Raw genomic sequence first — 20,679 nt, 5'->3', positions numbered from 1 at the left:
GACGTTAAGGCCAGCACACAGGAACTCAAAGGAGGAGAGTATGCAAATACCAACAGCCAAAGGAAGTAGGTGCCCTTAGTGTCTGTGTGGAGGCCAGACAAAAATGGCACCTGCTTCCCTCACAGACACCCTTTTAGAGGAAAACAGGAACATAAAGTCTTCATATGAATTCCCTTATTGGTTATCTACACTCTGGAAAAAACGGCAGCTTTTGGTGTTTCCATGAATGTCTGTGTTTAAATTAGAATAGAAACAAAAAATGTGGACCAGTTAAACATATGTTCCCTAAGACAGTATATATGCATGTGTGTAGGGCATCTTTACAGCTGGACACATTACATACACAAGGTCATGTAAAATGCCATCACTTAATATGCCAAATATAAGATGACATTCGGGGATATTATTCGTTCAGCTACAACCCAGAGAGCTCAGTTCCTGTTGAAAGGCCTGATAGGAGAAGAGAGCAGCAGAAGAGGGAGGGAGCAGTCGAAGTTAAGAGTGAATACTGATGAGGAAAGCTACAGAGATGCAGTATGCCTACACAACAAGACATTGATGCTCACACACACACACACACAAACACACACACACACACACGCCCACAAACGTTGCGAAACTCCAAACATCACAAGAGTGTGCAGGTGACGACGTGCAACCTATAAACTCTTCAACTACAACTTCAACCAGGAGACAGAGGCCTCATTTAGCAGCCCAGAAACGCACAGAATGAGACACTCTCATGTCAACGTGGATGCACTACACACAGGACACCTACCATCTACAGCGCGTGTGCTGTGCACAAAAGAAAAACATTATGTTCTGCATTGATAGTAACAATGTATACACATCAGCATTCTTCATTCCAAAGTGATTATGCCGTGCAGTGGATTTCCTAAATGGTTCTTTACACAGTATTTCGATAGACTTACGCTGTAATCATTATTCAAATACCAGAATTCCATCCATTGTAAAACATATGCATGATCAAATCTAATATGCATGAGTTTCACACAGCGCCAAAAATATACATGTAAATGAGTTTGATAGTTTGCTCACAAAGTCTCTCTCTGAGAATGCAGAGGATTTCATCTGTCTGAAGTAGAGACCTGTTAAGCTTAAATTTAAGAAAATCTCCACTTTTTGCTTGATCTATTCTGTATAGGAAATATTCATATTGCAGAAAAGCCAACTAGGGAATACAAGAAGAGCCATACTTAATAATTTGCTGCATTTACTTCACTGCACCTTTGCTGCATAATGCATTGACTTGGTTACAGCTCCTGCAAAACATATGAAGCAGCCTAATATAATATCTAAATATTAGAAAAAAAGCATTCCTCACGTGAAACAGATACAGCTTAAAGAAAATAAGACACAAAGGCGTCGGTGTCTCTGTAGTCTCAGACACACTTCACAGGATTCTCTGAGCCACTGGGGCATTCCTGGGAAATGCGAAGGTGCTGATTTGCTTTTTTCCGCCTGGTCATCAGTTTGATAGCTCTCAGACTATCACAGGCCATCCCATCCGGAACCGCCTTAAACAGGCCGCAATCAATTCTCTTCCAACCAGCCTCTCATCTCTTTTTACACCAGGGCTTTTTTTTTTTTAAAAGGAGCTTCAGTAATGATCTTTAACAGTGTCTGATGGCCATGAAAACCATGAACTGTAACCATCAGATAACTGGACCACGAAGTCAAGAACCAGTGTGACTGAAGGGCTACTTGTAGGGCTGCAATTAATACATAGTTTATTTATTTGTCCTTATTTTATTTGACCAGAAAAATAGAAATGGTCAAAGTAAAACACCAAAAGACGAAAGGAGTGTTTTAGGGTGCATAGTAAAAGTCCAGCAAGTAAACAAGAGGTTTGCACACAAAAAGCAACCTGTATGCATTTTTAAACTGGAAACGATCTCTTTTGTGTCTCTACGTCCAGCACAGGAGAGTAGTATTTAAAACATTTGTCAATTTTAAAATGTAAAGCAAAGGAGAGTAAAATAATAAACTAAATATATTCTTATATGTCTATAAAATGCCAGGAAAATACATAAAATGCCCATCGTAATTTAAGAGTTTAAAACATACTGTATGTTAATAAAACAACATCAAAATAAATATCCTTACCAACTCAATCTGAAAACTACATTGCTATACGTTAACATTAACTACTGAATTGCTTCTCGTGATTGAGGTGTGTTGATAGACTATTATCTGTGCATGTGCTTTTGACCTTGAGAGGACCATGGCCAAAATGTCCTCTAAAATACTAGGTAATTTTATATTTGTTTTCGTATAGAGCTTAAAGAGATACTCCTGTCTGCTTCTCTAAGCTGGGGTTGTGATAAAGGCAATTTTATATGGGTAATATACTGACTGTGGACAAGTACCTCATACATCCCCACTTCAAACTCCCTTTCAGGATGTGTGACGCAGGTTTTCTATTTCTTTCCCTGGCACACGCACAAAAACACATGTCTCAGGTCAGGCACTGTGGGCAGGTGACTCACCGTTGACTGTGAGGTGCACCCAGCTGCCGTTGTGGAAGGTGTCGTACTGTTGCTCCAGCATCAGGACCCTGCACTCATACCAGCCTTGGTCATCGGAGCGCACCGGGTCAATCTGTAGGGAAGCCTTCCCGTGCAGAGAGGCTCTACCTGGAGACAGAAGAGGATAACAATATTTAATTTGTCTTTTTCTGTTTTTGAAAACACCTGAATGCTCTTTTCCAGCGATTGTCGTCTTTTTCATTTAAATTCCCACCTGGATGTTAAGTGCTTCATGTCAACCTTTTTTTCTTCTCAAAGCATGAAATAAAACATATTTATGATGCACTGGCTTTGCATCAAAATTATATCCTCCAAGTTATGGTGTAAAATAATGTTATTGTTTGTCTTTTAAAGACATTAAAATGACAAATAAAATATATTCTGAATATTGAGTATTGAATGTTATTAGGATGAGGTGCAACAATATATGAATCTCTGCTTTTCCCATGTCCATTTCCTTTACATCGGTTCCATAAACCAAGACTTTGAACTACTAGTTATTAAAATAAGTACATGCTCAAGCCTATTTGGATGCACAAAGTCCAAGTCGGGTGTGACAAAGCAATTTGTTCTTATTCCTATTTGGGGGGTTCAGTAGTCTGGAGCCTTTCCAAGCACTGCAAGGCAGGAAAACAGTTGCCAGTCTCTCATAGAGATAACAGAGACAGACAACCACAAACATGCACTGTACTTTCCCACCTATTGGGAAATTTAGAGCCTTCAATCAGCCGGATTTCCATTTGGACCATGCAGACTCTGGATACCACCAAAACTCAAAGTAGTATTCCCACATTCGGGGAAATGGCTTATTACTACCCTTTTTGCTAAGTTAGAAAATAAGACCCATACCACTCTCATGTCTACAGTAATGATATCGCTCCAGCCAGGTGATGGTTAGCTTAGCATAAAGGTTGGAAACCAGTGGAAACAGCAAACCTCTCTCTGTCCAAAGAAAACTAAATATGACGTTAACGTAAACAAGCAAATACTGTAGGGGAAACAGCTGGCCTGGCTGAAAGATCTTGTTTGTTGGTTTAATCTGTACTAAAACTAACCACTAAAGTGCGCTATGTGCAGGATTATTTCTCAACTTTACTGTAACAAGATAGAAATATTAATTAGTGAGCCTGCTTCCAGGCTGTAGAGTAATATCTAATGTACAGACATGAGTGATATTAATCTTCTCATTTGTTTCTCAGCAAGAAAACGAATAAGCATATTCCTCAAAATGTTTGAACTTTAACAGATTAAACATAATATTATTGAACCATAAATGTAACTTGAAAAAAAGCTAACTTCCTGTATTAGAATTCATGCATGAAACTACCTAGGAGCCATACCTTCAGCTGAATTTAAATAAAGTATTTGATGTCACTGTGGGAAAAGACCAGCCCTCCACCTCAAAGAAATCATGTACTTCCATTAAAACTTCTCCATCCCCGTCGCTTTTTTTTTTCCACGGCTGAGGATAAATTGGAATTCTAAAAAGGAGGAAATCACAAGGGATGAGAGAAGTTGAGGAAACCGGGCATGGTGAAATCTTCAGCTCCTAAGCTGTCTGTCTTCAAGCCTGCAGCACGCTGCTCACATGGCTGCCTCTGACAGCCCAACAGACTAAAACATTCGCTTCTGCTGTCTGACGAGTGCTCAGAGATGGATCATTTTTCCCAACTTTGATGTGTAGATGTTCCGTAAGCACTGTTACATCAAACTATTGATGTTGAGGGTGGGTTGAATTGCTCTCCCAGCACTGTATATAAATGCAATAGATAGATACCCCAACCCAGGGATTGCTGCTGTAGTTGGGGTACAAGACAGACGTGCTTTTTATTCAGTTTTTTAAGCAGAAAGTCGATGCAGCAGAGAGGGAAGAGAGGAGAGTCTACAGTCTGTAAAAAGGTAACCTGTCTTCCAAAAGTCTATTTTTGCCTGGGCATTGAAGTGCTGAGTGTGGTGGGTGGTGGCGTGAAGGGTGGGGATCAACCTCAGCTCCCATTTGTCAAAGAGTGAGAGGGTGCTGCTGTACACACAGTAACTTCTTCATTCTGTACCTACATGAGAAAGTGGCTGGATAGATTTCAGTATGCATGGAGATATGTACAAGTTCTCATTTAGCAGTGAGTTATACAAGGAAATTACACAATTGTAATAAGGAATCTAGAATTACATATTCAAATTAATATACTGTTGGTGTTTTCATAATTACAGTAACAACAATGGAAAGTGAAACAATGGTAGTGCTCACTAATCCAGACCAACTGATTCACCCATAGATGGATTTAATGTCACTAAAAATGCACAGTGATAATATTTGTTATCACTGTGCATTTTTAGTGACATTTTGTCCAAACTGTAAATTCAGCATTCATGGATAATCTACTCTATTTTGGTAGCAGCTGTGCGATGGCATAATATCACATTTAATCTATTCAACCAGTTGTATTCAGTGATAACAATCCATGGGAATAGCCCAAATGAGCTCTGAGACTTCACAGACCCAAAGAGCATCTCATAAGCTATGGTCCAGCGTCATTATCACACAGTTGGAGGGATTGCATTTGCACAACGACAAATGTTAATCTATGCAATGAGACTGGCCATATTCATGTTGCATCTGTTCCCTGGTAATTCCTCAGCAGTGGACTTGATGCCACATGGCAGAGGCCCACTAGAGCATGAGTGAACAATGCTGAGTATGATGCTGTTTTAAAAGCGCAGGCCGTTCATACCCTGCTGCCGGTCAGGAGGCTAAAGTAAGCAATGAAACGCTCCAGCAACTGCAGGTTCTACAGGGGCCACTACAAAACAAAAAGAAGGGTTCCCCCGACATTAAGTCACTGACATTAGTCTTCTTTGCATTAAGGACTCTGCTTGAAAAGCCCACAGGGAGGAATTACAATGAAGTTAATACTATTCACTCCATTTTAACTGAAAGAAACTCTGAAATCTGTTGTGTCCACATTGAGGACACGTACACTAGGGATATGAATCCGCCAGCTTTTTGACAAGCCATGCTTTGCCTTTTATTTCATAGCTTATTATCAGGTCAGGCAGGGGTTTTGTACTTGCTAAAGAGGTGGGAACAGGAAGGGATCATTCTGACCCCGTTCTGACGGCTTGCCATCTTGTCACAGATGCTGAAGCATCATCAGAGGAACCAATTTCCTGCTGTAAGTATTCTGTGAGAAGACAAAGCCAGGAGAGGATGATTTGTATGTTACCCCTTTCCAAAGCTGTTATAATCATTATTTCAATAGAAACAATGGATCACCTCCAAAAAGGGATTGCTCATTGTGATGAATCTACAAAGAGGTATCACTGATGCAGTTCCCTTCAGCTCTTCTGAGCTTTATAGCATCTTCCAGTTTATCGTTATGGTTTTATGGCCGTAACTTCACCGTTTTGGTTCAGTCTCACCACTCTCATAGAGATGCTTTTGACAATAACAGGCAACACTTTTCAACATAAAAACTCACTGTAATCTACCTGCCCAGCAACACACAGTAGAGAAGCAATGTTGGCACCTAGCTGGTGAATTAATGAAGCATTAAGAGTTTAAAGAGTCCAATATTTGTTGGTTGAGACCAAAGACAGGACGAAAAGGGAGTGAATATTGGAATGTTGTTTTTGTTGATACAATTTTGGGAAATTTTGCTTTTGGAGGCTGCTCTTGATGATATATTTGAAATATATTGTTTTATACTAACAGATGTTTTTAATATTTTATCCACCCCATTTTTATCAATGACAGTAGGCTAAATAACAGGAAAACAAAATAAATAAATAAAAATAAATGTGTATAGCCTCATAAACACTAAGATTTTCATGCTTTATCATAAACCGCTGTTCAATAAACAACTTTCTAATCTACTGTTTAGATTCTACGCTAAATATTCTCTGTGCTGCATTGTCATTTGAGTGTGTATGTAAGAATGTATCTACAATGCAGTTGTAAATTGCTGACACAGTTATTTCTCACTATGCACTCAGAAGCAGCAGATGTCCCATGCACAGCCCCAGACACCAGGGCCTCAGTGAACCATGCCTTATACTTAAAGTCCAAACAGCTGAAATACCAATCTGAGGGAAAAACTGACTGAATCACACAGAAATTGCAGGACAATCTTCTCAATGAAATAGGATTGGGGAGGTAAATGTAAACAGCACATTTACTCTGCAATATATTTAACTGGTTGTCAGAAATGGCCAGAAACCAGAAACTTATAATTAGGTCTGCGGCAGTGTAGGGAAATCTACAAATATGATGTATAATCAAAGAAATGTTTGCAGAAATGATTATAGTTTAAAGTTAAAGTATGTAATGTCTTTGAAGTAATATATAACGGTCCAATTAGAAACTTAAGACTGGAGTTGGTTTGCTTCACAAGGAGCCCGTTAACAAGCTAATTTCAAACCAACAAAAATCTAAATTATTGTTGGATGATAGCCAGTGGGATCCCAGATTGCATTTAGGACAAACACCTCTTTTGCTCACCACACAGAATGTACCTGCATGCAACCACAGCCCGCTCAAACCTGATTGGGCAATACTGCTAAGACAACAAATGGATACCAAAATCGTGTCTCATTGCCTACAGATACAATTATATAGATATAAGTAACTACAGCCAGAACACAGCTACCTATTAAATGTATTTCCCAAAATGTGAAACTATTCATTTCAATCCATGAAGTTGTTTTCGGCAACTTTGAGTCAGACTTAATCTGCAGTCCAACACCTTTCACATTTGGTCAAATGCAGCTCAAAGTGTCATGCTGTCCTTTTATCTTTTATGGTCGCTGTTTATCAGAGCGTTCTATGGAACTCTTGTTCTCAACTTGCTGCATTGTCAACACGATAATATCCTGTGGATTTACTCTGCTGAGCAACTAGAGGGACCTTGATCCGGATTCATTCCAAGATGCATCCAAATGTTCATTATTACAAAGGCTTTAAACTAGATCAGTTTGATAAACTTCTCACAATGTCTCTTAGATGTGGGGAAGATAAAGCAAATAAATCCAGGGCTTAAAGAATACAGACATCTTACCAGTGTACTCTGGATCCACATGAGGAGGGTAGAAGCGGAAGTTGATAAAGAAGGGAATCGGCACTCCAAACTTGAACCACTCCACCACATATGGGGGCTGCTGGCCGTCCAGGGGAGGGGACACGTCACACCCCAGGATCACGCTCTCACCGGCGCGCGCCGTCACAAACCGGGGCTCCTCTCTCACTCCGTGGGAACCTGAGGGGTAGATGCAGAAGCGCCGTTTACCACAAACAACGTTCAACGTTTATCTCATCAGGGCTGGAGTCTGACATGCAAGACGAAAAGCCATGTTCTTCGAAACAGAATTCTTGCAGACAAAGCAGAAACATCTCATTGCATCCAAGATTCATTTACAGCAATAATTGGGTGTCAATTAAAGCTGATCAACTAAACCACTGCACAATGGAGTAAAACAGAGTTTCTGAATGATCACCATGCACATGGGTAAACCCTATTGTCATCTGTCACCTGCATCTGTTGGTGAGTGGTCTGTGCCATACTGTACGATAACTGAGCTGCCAAGGGGTTCCATTGATCATAGCTGGCTGCTGCTCGGATAAGTTTTACTATGAGCACTGCCAGGCCTGGCGTTTAGCCACAAAAGCCCAGGCACGCTGCCGAGCGATGACCTATCAGATGACTGAAAGGTCGGCATACCTGCCTCAGCAGAACGCTCACTCTGGGAATGGATTTTCTCCAGCTGCCACCCCTGAATTCATTGAACCGGCTGTATCTCCGCCGTCAGGGCAACCATGACTACCAGCCTTCGCCCAGGGGGAAAACCACTTCAGGGATCAAGAGACATGCTGATGTATCACTCTAGAGGAACACCAGCGGAATAACTTAACGCTCTCATTAGCAGCGTCATTTGCATTAGCAGGGCAAATTTTTACAAGGAGAGCAAATACGTCAGGACTCTGAGGTATTAGGGGATCAGGCATCACTGGTGTTACTGTGATGTTTCCCTGCTCTGTGGTCCGCCACAGTCACCGTTGTATGAAATGGAAATGTTATGTGATCTGTGCCTTTTCAGCTGTGCACGCTGCAATTAAAACCCATATATTTTCATTTAATTCTTCTGTCTGAAAAAAAAAAGCTTGAACTCCCTACACACCCTACAGGCCATATGCATCACTTAGTGATTGTGTTTACCAGTTTAATCTGCATTATCCTGTGATAGAGTTAATCCACTTTATGTGTTTCAGCCAGCACAGATTCTGGACTGAAGCAGATTGAACCAAAAAGAGATGTGCCTCTCTATGCTATATACTATGCTACAAACCAAATGAAACGCATGTGCATGACTCAATGAACCTCAATTGACCATTTAGATCTCTGTTAGACCAACACGAGGGTACAACAATCAGCACGAGCCTTAAAACTAACCTTAAACAGATTTAATACCCAATAAAATACAATGTAAATGTCACAAGTAAGAAATCTCATCTGGGAGCTGATTGACAACCACAAGCCCCAGAGGCTGTGTATCACAGAAAGAACTAAACTTCATGTACTATCTAAATTCTACCGGTAATAAAGCAGCATTTTTCATGAAGATGAAACTGAAGGGGCGTCAGTGTTTGATGAAGCACAGTGCAGTGTGTCAACATGCATGAAGTTTGCTGAGACTGAACGAGAGGGGAGTTGATTGTTGCAGAGAGCTTCTTTGGGATGACGCGCTGCCCTGCAACCTGAACAGCACACAACCTTTTAATGCAGAGGAAACCTGTCCCATCAGTTATGTGCAAAACATATTCGGAAATGTGCTAAACTAATCCTTTCAGGCTTGCCAAAAGCCTGAAATTCATACCTGAGAACGCTTCATTGCAGCCCTATTTATAACACCTTTAAAAGCGATTATAATAAATCACTTCCAACACCCCATAGTGCTCAGGCATAGGTTCTTAAACGTCTTGATGAATGCTCTTTAGTGATTTGAATTATAGATCAGTGAGTCACAGCAATGGTTCATTACAGTCAGAAACAACTGTTTCAGGTATTTTCAGGAAAACAAAGATGTGTGGTCCTGCCCAACGGTGTTCAACAACAAATTATATCGGAGACTTTGAGTGTCTTTTGTCTTTACTTATGGGCCCTGCTCCATTGCTTCCAGAAGAAAACAGAGATCGGGATCCCTTCCATAATGAAATACACTGGACACATTGTTTGGTTTGAGTAAGTAGAGTCACTTGACATGAAGCACAGGCTCAAAACCATGTGGCACAACTGCGATGGCTGCTGCTGACGTCTATTGTTTTCTCAGCAGACTGTAGTTTAGGTTGCAGATTCAGGAGTCTCTGGCTGGCATTATCTTTGGATCCTGGTGGCGGTGGGAGCACATCTTGGATAGAGAACAGACTTTAAAGACTTGAGTCCTTTATGAGAAACAATCAGCAGAGGTTTGGTCACCACTCTTGCCTTTTTCATTTCCTTAATGGAGACACGGTGACCCAGTCGAGTTTATGGGGCTTATTCAGGGGGAAATATTTATGCTCTCAACAACACATAAACGTGATGCAAAGCGACCATGTTTAAGGTCTTCCAAATAAACAGCACTGTATATATAAAAGGATCAATACAGTTAAGAGATGATTGCTTCAAGATTCCTTTTGCTAACTGAAGCCCTCTGTTTATATATATATATATATATATATATATATATATATATATATATATATATATATATATATTAGTGCTGGCCAAAGATGAGCAAATTTAATTGATTAATTGCATGATTTTTCTGTGATTAACAGCAATTATTCGCATTATGTGCAAAATTCAATAATGAATTAAAAACTAGTGTATTGCAAGTACAGGTACCAGAAGAAACATTTGTCTTTTATCAGAGAACATCATTACAGTCTCTGTTCAGTAGTTATGGTCCCTGTAGAGTGCTGTTAAGTGGTCTAGCATTAAAGAAAGTACACAGCTGGAATTGACCTTAGCCTTTACAGCCTGTGGATTTTCCTTTAGAGAATCTCAGTCAAATAAAGATAAATATAGAGTGAACAGGTACCAACAGTTAGTTTAAGTGTGTCATAACCTTTCTGCATTGTTCAGAACTTTGTCAAATGCCCTGCAATTATATTTCTGTCACCGCTAAGTGTTCTGACTTTATTATAAACGGACCACTGCTGTGCAACATGATTACAATGTTCCGCCCACGTTTCTGAAACATGTCTTTCTTCTGTTGTCATGACAGTCAAAGCACGTGAATGCAGCTCCCAGTTCATCAATATCTCCTGAGACCCAGCCCATTCATGTCCTCTGTGGTGGACACTTTGGTTTTGCATCTCTCCTTTTACTCATTTGAGTTATCCTATCAAGTCATGTTGTACTCTAAAGAGGACATCCTGGGCTTTCCAATGATACCACATGGGTAGGGGTGAGATTATGCAAACTTCCTTAAACTTTCGACACAAGATGGCATCTGTATCAGCCAGCACATGTTATGTAAAGTCAAAGGGTAAGTCAAATATTGCTTTATTATTGTCGTTTTTACTATGATATTCATATATTTTCAGACTCAGAGACAGACAGAGATGAGCAGGAAAGATGTCGTCCTCTGTGGGCCAGGAGTAGCACGTAGGCCTATGTTTTAACCCAATGATGCACTACGACCTGACTGCATTTAACACAAGTGGCGCCACACTGTAGTTTCAGCGATGATCATAAATGTGTACAGTAAATAGACTCTCGGGAAAGTGTTGGGCAATAATCAGAGAGAGCAAATTCTGCGAAATGTTTTGACAGTAATGACTTCCAATATTGTGGAAATATGAAAAATGAGGGAGTTCAATGAGACAATTTTAGAAAATATGTGCTTGAATTCTCAGGTCTACGGTGTGTTTTTCTTTACATTACATTTCAAGCCACTTACAATCACACACCGTAGACACAGCTACGGGGAGCAATTCAGGGTTAAGTGTCTCGCTCAAGGACACATCAACTATCACGGGCCCATTGTTTCACACAGTAAAAAAAAACACTGTAATTTACCTTGTGCTCAGATTTGATTCAATGTACGCACGAGAAAGGCCGTTGCTCACTGCAGTTAGAGATTTTGTAAAGGATACATCAAGCTGCGTGTGTGCCGGTGCCTTCAGGGATGAGGATGTGAGGGTGAGGGCTGCACGCCGGACAGAGCTCCCGATGTGGAGGATGTAATGGAATATAGACTGGACGGAGGCTGCAGAGACTCTCAAGGACGTGCAGCCACTGGGCTGGATGGGCCACTGACAGGGCGGTAATTGAATGCCAGCCTGCATGTGCTGAAGGTCACATCAGAGAATAGCCTGTGTGTTGTGTGTGTGTGTGTGTGTGTGTGTGTGTGTGTGTGTGTGTGTGTGTGTGTGTGTGTGTGATTTTGGTGCTGGGGATATGCCTGTTTGCAGTATTGGAAAAACTATTCAGATCCTTTACTTTACTTGTTTAAGTTTATTTAACAGTATCAACATCACCGAGTGAAAATGCTTTGAATAATTAAAAGGTCTGCATTAAAAACATCCAACATTGACTTAAAGCATCCAGTAGTAGTAAACATAGTCTTTATTTAGGGAACTAATCCCTGACAGTGTTTTACTTTTATGATTCTGGATGAATATAGAGTGCTGGAGGGATGACATATTTCATTCGGATCGAACTGGTTCCCTCAACAAAAGGCCAATGGGATTTTTTAGATTGGATTTTGGATATTTGCAGAGAATAAACTCTGTGGCAAAACCAACAGCTATGATACTGACATGTTTTGTTCAGCGAGATAATCTTCAGAAATGAACACCACTTTATTCTTTTTTTAAATGGTAAATGCAATCGTCAAAAGCTAACGGTATGCTTTAACAAACTACACCCGCATGACTTCAAGTCCCCACCACGGAGCTTCAGGCGGACTCGTCGGCTTGGTGACGTTTCGTTTAGCCCCTTTTTAGCAGTTGCCTTTTTAAAAGACACATACAAGCTTCAACATTCACAATTGTTTTTTACTAATGTATTTTATATTGTACAACAAAACAAAACCATACAAAAATCTCTTTAGCCTTTGTTAACCACAAACCTTATATTAGATTTTTTTTAAACAACCACACATTGACTTTGAAGGAAATGGATGCGCAAAACTGATAACTTATATCAGGGTTTTAGAACTAATTTTTGCAGCACCCAAGCTAAATTAAATGTATTATTCAACTTTTCTTTTCTTTTTGTATTTTACATTACACTCTGGAGCCCAAGGGGTATTTTCATCTACTTTTACTTTACAATCCCAGATGTGCGCTCTTCATTATTTAGCTCTCCTTCATGGCAAAGTTCCCCTTTCAGACAAGCAATGCTCTGTCAGGGATGCAAAGGATGTGCTGACACCTGCTCAAACACACAGCGAGGAGAGATGTGTGAAATGGGCTTGACTTGCCAAACAAACAAAGGGCAAACCAACATTGCAAGGCACTGCACTGCCAGAGGTGCACATAATGGAGCATCGTTGGCAGCAGCTGCAAGACCCAGAAACCCTTCAGACCAGTCACTTTTTAGATGAGATATAATGGTTTAGCTAGGGTCTTTTAAATGAATGAACCATGGAGGCATGTTGCTGCAAACAGCTCTTAATAGTGTCTCCTTACAGCTGGTTATGAGATTGCGTTTATTCAGCATCAATACATCACATGTAAAAAAGTGTGAGCTCCTATATTCTATGTGAGCTGCTCAGACCTCCACAGCTCCACATATCTTCCAATCAACGTATCCACTTCCATTTAACTCCCATTTCACTCCCTCCCTCTCTCTCACGCTCACTTCCTCTTTCTGTGACTCTCATAGCAACACTCGAGCTGCAGTTCAGATCCACATAAGTGCGCTCAGTGGGAATTCAACACTTATCGCTGGAAATAAGTGCTTCTTGATGCATGTATGTGTTTCTCCAAAATAGAGGAAAGACATGACATATTCAGGAGAGAAGTGATCCTTTCAGATGCATTAAATGTGTTCTTCATTGAAGATGAAATCTGTGTAGCAAGCGTAACAGCATTTTAAGGAACGATAAAACTAGTATGAACATTATAAATACTGTAATATATCAGTTTATTATGATTTGGAGATTTTGTGTTGGTTTTTGCAACATGAAGCATCTCTGTATGTAACGACTCATTATGTTGTATTCAACTTACAAAGTGTATTATTTGGTCTCATTCTTAGGACATTTTATCTTAAGTATTATCATAATTTCCTATTTGAATTTTAAGCAATGTGTTTCTACTTTTTAAGCACTTAACATTTTTGAAAGAAACCCACTTCCTAAAAATAATGTGGCGAAAGATAAAAATTGAAATAACACTCAAACAAATGGTATTTCCCATTTGGTAATCAATAGATGCTGCTACACAATCATGATGTAATTAACATAATACCATATAAATGTTGTTTTCACAGTTTCTCCTAGAATTAAAATGTCATGTCCTCATAAATAAATGACAAGATGTCGTAATTATAACTACAGTATATATATATCATATTATATAAGATATGGTTAAGTATAGACAGCATGTGTACCGCAGATTATGAATCCACCTAAACTCCAATTTAAGACTTTTTATGGCAGCATGACAACGTTACACAACTTCCACCTTTGCTACCCAGAGATAACCATCATTATTTCAGACAGTACGACAGTGGTCTACTGAGATCTTCTGAAATGTGAGATGAATCAAGGTTTATCTTCCTTACTGCATTTTCAAAATGTATAACTTCTTACATTTAAACATTTGAACAGTGGCACTTTAATCTTTTTTCTTCCAGTATACAAATGAGTTTGTAACAGCATGAAAGTGTAATTATGTGAGATAAGTTGCAGATTTCTTCTTCTTCTTTTTTTGCAGAGTTGATGATTTTCTATCATTCAGTGGGGGACATTTGAATTACTGAATTACATTATGGTAAAGCATTGATTATTATTGTTTTCTCTCAGTTCAAATCATTGGAATTCCCTCTTAAATCATTAAATTAATGTATCGGTTGACTGCCTGATTAATCGCAGGTCTACATGATAAGACAGATATACTTAACTGTACAGATCATACAACTGGACCTGCAGTAACATCAACACAGTTATCATCTTTCACTTCTATTCTCATAAGCAGTACATGCTCTCAGAGAGATGAGTATGTAGCGGCTGTCAGAGCAGTCCATCCCACCAGAATTACATGATCTGAAAAAACTGGCTTTCCCAGAATGCTGCAGGCTTTGTTTGAAAGGAGACTCCGCTGGGACTGGACTGGCTGAGGGAGGAGGGGAGGGGGTGGGAGCACCACCAGAAAGAGCTGGCACATGCCCGGTGCTGAGAGTCTGCCATCCACAGCTTGAGCACAGGCCCTGTTAAGCTCATTAAGCTTTACTCTTATGATTGTGAGCGAAATGGTACAGCAGTGAAAAAATATGAAGAAGAGAATTGTTGGGAAATGGTTGGATCAAATCAGGGAAATATGTTAACTACACATACTTATGGTTAAAAATAACTAGATAAACAAAAATGTTGCAACGTTGTTCAAATGTTTTACTTTAACTGTTAACTTGGACCTTGAATATAAACATGACAATTTCTATTGATGAAATTACAGATAAAAAGTTATAAAATAGATGAAATTGTCTCCAACCTGACCAATTGAAACAGTAATCTGGCGCCACATGGCAATGCATCAGTTATACTGTAAAATACATGTATATGTATGATGTCAAACTGGCAATGACTACCTTTATTAAAGTAGCCTTTTCAATGCTCTCTTTATCATTTAGCTCTCTTTAATGGAAAAGTTACCCCTTCAAACAAGCAATGCACTTGTACTTGTAGTGGACCATTTCTAAATAGTGGCATTACTACATTTACTTAAAGTGGCCATCTTGAGGATTTCAATTGAAATAAATATCTGTTAAGGAGGTAACGCAATGGTGATTAAACCGGGGCCCACTGATGAAAGTATTGCAAAAATGCTGTATTATTATAGTTTTTCTCCATTGTACATACACGTGAAAAATTAAACTATGCAATTCTGAAGAAAAAGCATGTTAGTATGTAAATGTATATAGATGTAGCATCTAACCTCATCTACAATCTGAAAAAGAAACAGGAATATAAAGTGACATGTCAAATCTTTAACCACCGTAAGCCAGAAATTAAATTAATTCCAACTGCATAACTCTAGAACTGACCCAACCTCTGCAGCCCTGTGGCACGGTATCATTTAGTGCCCGTCACCAACCACACTGGAAACACTGGAAACAGTGCAAGACTGCGAGAGCTCTTAGGGTTCAAGTGGGCTGTGATTATTATAGATGTTTGAGGGCCAAACAACTTGACATGAATTGAATCTATTGTTTTACAAAAGAAAATATGACTTTAGCTTGTTCTAGTTTAGATTGTTGTATTGAGGCAGTTTTAGAAGATTTTGTATTAGGATTTTTAACAAGTACAGAAAAGCAGTCACAACATGAAACATCCCATAATTGCACAGAGACGGGCAAATTAAAACACTGTTGTCAAAACATTTCCTCAACCATCTCATGGAAAGCAGCCTCACACAACCTCCCAGTCTGCTACAACATCCAGACAAAAAGTGACGACAGCCCAGTCTATGTGAACCACAATCTGAAGCTGCTCTCCAGAGACAGGAGGAGGGCTTTCAGACGCTGCATCGGTGCTACTGGGAGGCCTCAGATATGTGAGTGGCAGTTCTGACACCTTCACAAATGCTGTCTGCGTCTATATAATGCTGTCTTTGAACAAGTGCGCCTTCAGAAGAAACCCAGCGACAAGAACAAGTGTGCCAAGCCACAGCTCACGAGGGAGCTCCTGTGAAACATCAAGGAGCTCACGAGAAGGGAATTACGGATGAATGCCATATGGCCAAAAGCCAGTTCAACAAATGCTTAAAACATACCAAGTCCCAGCACAGGACCTGAGAGGAGAGCCAGTCCGGCATCAGTGACTCAGGCTGAAAATAGTTCTTCAAATAAACCACTCCCCGACACTTGCCAATGACATTTAATTGCCTCTGCATTGCCATCAGCATCCTCTCTTGCATCACTTTGATTGGTTGCCAAGTCATCGTTGACTTTGTTGAACTAACCTCGAGTCTCCCTGTCCATATGCTGCCTCTCCAATGGGAACTTGGTACAAGAAAACTTATTTGACCGTCCATTTACATTGACTGATTGCTCATACCCGAGCCATTCGTCACTGACGGATGATGCGGTTAACCGGTTGTAAAAAGATACTACTCAACTTATTTACAATACATTTTCCGGACGTTTTTCTATGTTTATTTTTCTTTATATAACTTTTACAGTTATCATTTCATTAAGTTGTACCTGCATTTTCTATCATTCATTTTTCAAAGTTTATGAAGTTGTACGAATAGTTTAATCAAATGAATATTCCCTTATCAATGTTGTGACTTATTTTCCGTTTATTTTCAAGTTCAATCATTATTTTAATGACACAGCAAATCCACAGGCTAATGCAACAGCTCACTGCAAAGCCCAACACTTCCAGCACAAGAATAAGAAAAACGCCAAATTCATGAGACTGTTGACAAGGTGAAGGCGAAGCTGATTGGGTGCAGGAAAACAGGCCTGTACTTAAAAACCCCAACAAGGTAGCGGAGAAATTATGACATGCAAAAGACCAGTTTTAGTTTTAGATCCATGAATTTGAAGGCTTTATCAGACACTAAAACACTGCACTGCCATTTACATCACTGTCAGGAAGGGTTTTTCAACCCTTGACAATGTTTACTTTTTAGATAATCTTCCGGGAATGTGTGCCGGTTGGTATTTGATAGGCCAGTGCAACACCTAGCCAGTGGGACTGCCTTTTATTATGAAGGGATGTTGTCTCTCACACCATGGCCAAACAATGTTTTGCACACGGTAGCAATAACAGACAAATATGGCGTTTCCTTCATTTGTAAATCTGCATTTTTGCCAAGAATGGACCAGCAGCAAAACAACAGAGAGCCCCATCCGTGTGTCGGAGTTTCAGCCACGTTTTTTTTTTTTTCTTCACTCATCAGCCTCCTGTACATCTGACGGAAAAGTCACACTTCAGTGATTGTGTGTTGTGCTCTGAATGCTGCCAAAATGCAGGTGGACTACTCTCAAAACTGTGCCTGAACGCATCCTGCGTAGACACAGACAGCACTGGAGCTGATGCTGCTCACACGATACACCTCCTTCGTAGACACGGTGTAGCACAAATTAAAATGCAGGCCAATCATCATGTAAGCCTCTGACCATAGCTTACTTTTCATACAAAGTACCCACTGCTTGACCCCAGCTTCAGATTCCTTCATCGGGCAAATCTGTCGATGAGGGAAACAGTCAAAACAGATGACACCCTGTCTCTTAAAATCTTGACACTCGCTTTTATGTCAGGATTCTGTTCACCGACTTCACCTTCCACTTTCAACACCATCCGGCCAGCCATGAATAATCCCAGCTAAACTTGACCCATTTAGACTTTCGGTTTCCCTAAAGATGAAAACATGTAATGCATATGGGACTCTACTTGTCAGACAGCCTCTTTATGAACATAACTCAGTATAGGGCTCAAGGTATGCAACTATGATCTTCACTGATTAAAAGAAAAGAAGAAGAAAATGCTGGTGAATATTTCAATAAAATGTGCATCATAGTTTACAGTACCAAGACAAAACCAATTTTCTTTTAGCCAGGTACAGATCTAATAATTTACATTAACTAACGAGAAAAAGTAAGTAAATCCTCACATTTGACAATACATATTACTCTTCTAATGGATTTCAATCTATTCCATTGTGCATTAAATTTGCCTGCACACATATTCAAAATACCTTTGTTTGCAGATGACGTCACATTTATGACCACCATGTCTTTGTATGGGAAGAACACTACCTACGAGCAGATTCATAAAGATGTCAGTTTATTCTATTCACTGTATTCTAAGCTAATCTTCCTATTAAACTGACAGACATGAGAGTAGTATCAATCTTCTCAATAAAGAAACCATATAGGCCTATCTCCCCCGCCCCCCCAAAAAATATCAAACTATTCCGTTAGAAAAAAATGCTTAATGATGCAAAGCCACCTCATTCTATAGTGTATCTCAATGTTTTAAAACACTTATTTGCCAGCTTTACTCATTTGGTATCTTTCTCAAACAGCCAAAAGATTCCGCTGCAATTCATGTATATAACTCTGCATTTCTGATATTAAAGCTACCTAATTATTGCCACGCCTTCCATTGATGACATGTTGGTTTATTTCCTTTATTGTTAGCAAAAGGGGATGAAAAATAAGTCACGTCGGTGTTAACATGCAGTTCAGGGGTTCTGTGTAGCACCAGACACTATATTCTCAGACACCGTAATAGAAGTTACTATTAATGGTGGACTACATTGTGATTTGTGACTCCCTGGTGCAGTCTATAAGCTTTTTACAAAGTTAATCACCTTCAGTGCAGTGTCCACAGCAGACAACATCTTTGAGTTGATATTATTAGGCAACATCAATGCCTTCATAAAATGGAGAACGTCCGCTTTAAACAATCACACCTGTGTGAGGTTTCCTTTTTCTGATTTAAATGTTCTGTGAGAGGAAGTTTTCACATTGTGCCAGGCCTGGACCTCGCTGTCATCACAGGAGGAGCCAGACCTCCTGTGCAGACCAGTTTTGACTGGGTATGTCGGGTCATTGGGATCAGTTACCAGGCGACAGCTTGGAATATGTCTCCCTCATCTGGACACGAGTGGAAGAGCAAGGTTAAGTAAGTACATGGGTCAATACAGTGTGCTCAGGAAAGAATATGAACAAAAGGGATATTGTGCAGTGTGTTGCTCCAGGAATGACTAGTTTATGAGCCACTTTGATCAGCACTATGGGCGAGCCTTGCAGCCTGTATGGGCTCAGTGCATTACACACAGCACTGTGAACGTGTCCATGTGCAGTGTGAAATTCAGCATACGAGTCCCATGCATGTAGCAGTGGGCTCTATCAATTCAAGAGTGCATTTTATCTGACACTAATGCATTATTTAGTTACTTTCTCATCTTGAAGGCTGAGACGGTCACACCCCTCTCCAGAGAGCTCAAATGGGACTGCTTGCAATGATACAATGCACACATCCCCCCCCCTGATGCGGGGACGCTATTTCCGATTCGCTCGTGGTTTTATCACACAAAATGATCCTCGTGGGTACCACAATACAGACATAACCCCACACAGCCATGCCAATCAACCCATCGTTGTCATGGTCAATCGTTCTGGAGCATATGCATCACTGGCATGTGGTCCCAGCTCACATATCATGCACATGGGCCAAGCCATTCCGAGGCAATTGTGGTTTCTCCTCATAAGATTTAACCAGGGCTGAACTTTCACGTGACAATTTACATATGCAGCCATTTGTTGGGATTAATTACCCCCCACAGTTCATATGACCTCACGTACAACAACAAAAAATTAAAAAATGTCACGCATGACTGTAAAAAAAAAAAAAAAAAGCATCACCAAGCACACACGCAGATAGCAGAAATCATATGTGCAGCGCAATATATATTGCACTTCAACTCACCTTGAGCGGCCGTTCCTCTGGTGCTGAATACACTTGCTATCAGAGTGGCCACATACCAAATCATAGTACTATTGCCGACCAGCTATTACCACGCAAAGTGCCCCGTTCAACCAATCTCTCATATTCGACCTTGCACCTCACAGTCTCTTAGTAAAAGCCCCTTTTCATATCCTATTTTCTTTCCTCGTGGCGTTTCCCTTCATCCCTTCCCTCCCCCGTCCTTCCATCCGCATCCTCTCCCGAAGAGACAGAGCACCTGCACCGCCGCGTTTGTAGTAGACGGAGAGGTTTTACGAGCGCATAGTGAAACCAAGTGTGAGAATGCAGCTACAGGTCCGCCTCTTCTGTCATTGGATTGGCTGCTGATTGAGGCTTTGGGGCGTGTATTGGCTCTCCGTACGCCCCGCACCCGAATGACAGGAGAGCGGCGGTGCGCCGATTCAAGGTGAGTTGGAGCGTGCCATAGTAGTGGAACCGCAGTATC

The 20,679-nt window shown here is 40.3% G+C and overlaps 1 protein-coding gene across 2 annotated transcripts in view; it reads right to left on the bottom strand.

The window, feature by feature from the left end:
* The window catches only part of igsf9ba (immunoglobulin superfamily, member 9Ba), a 50,095-nt gene extending 29,619 nt beyond the window's left edge, over positions 1-20,476 (bottom strand). The window contains exons 1-3 of one of the 2 annotated variants that reach the window (XM_034548905.1): positions 20,196-20,476; positions 7,601-7,798; positions 2,511-2,657 (exon numbers count right to left, since the gene is read on the bottom strand). In XM_034548905.1, the coding sequence (XP_034404796.1) occupies positions 2,511-2,657; positions 7,601-7,798; positions 20,196-20,259 (409 nt within the window). In that variant the 5' untranslated portion in view covers positions 20,260-20,476. The remainder of the gene's footprint in view (positions 1-2,510; positions 2,658-7,600; positions 7,799-20,195) is intronic. The other variant, XM_034548904.1, reaches the window with a different exon arrangement.
* Between the last annotated feature and the right edge of the window lie 203 nt (positions 20,477-20,679).

Source organism: Cyclopterus lumpus, chromosome 13 (genome assembly GCF_009769545.1).
Source record: "Cyclopterus lumpus isolate fCycLum1 chromosome 13, fCycLum1.pri, whole genome shotgun sequence".
Classification (NCBI taxonomy): Eukaryota; Metazoa; Chordata; class Actinopteri; order Perciformes; family Cyclopteridae; genus Cyclopterus; species Cyclopterus lumpus.
The sequence above is the reverse complement of the archived record's forward strand: the minus strand, read 5'-3'. Positions and strand labels throughout refer to the sequence as shown.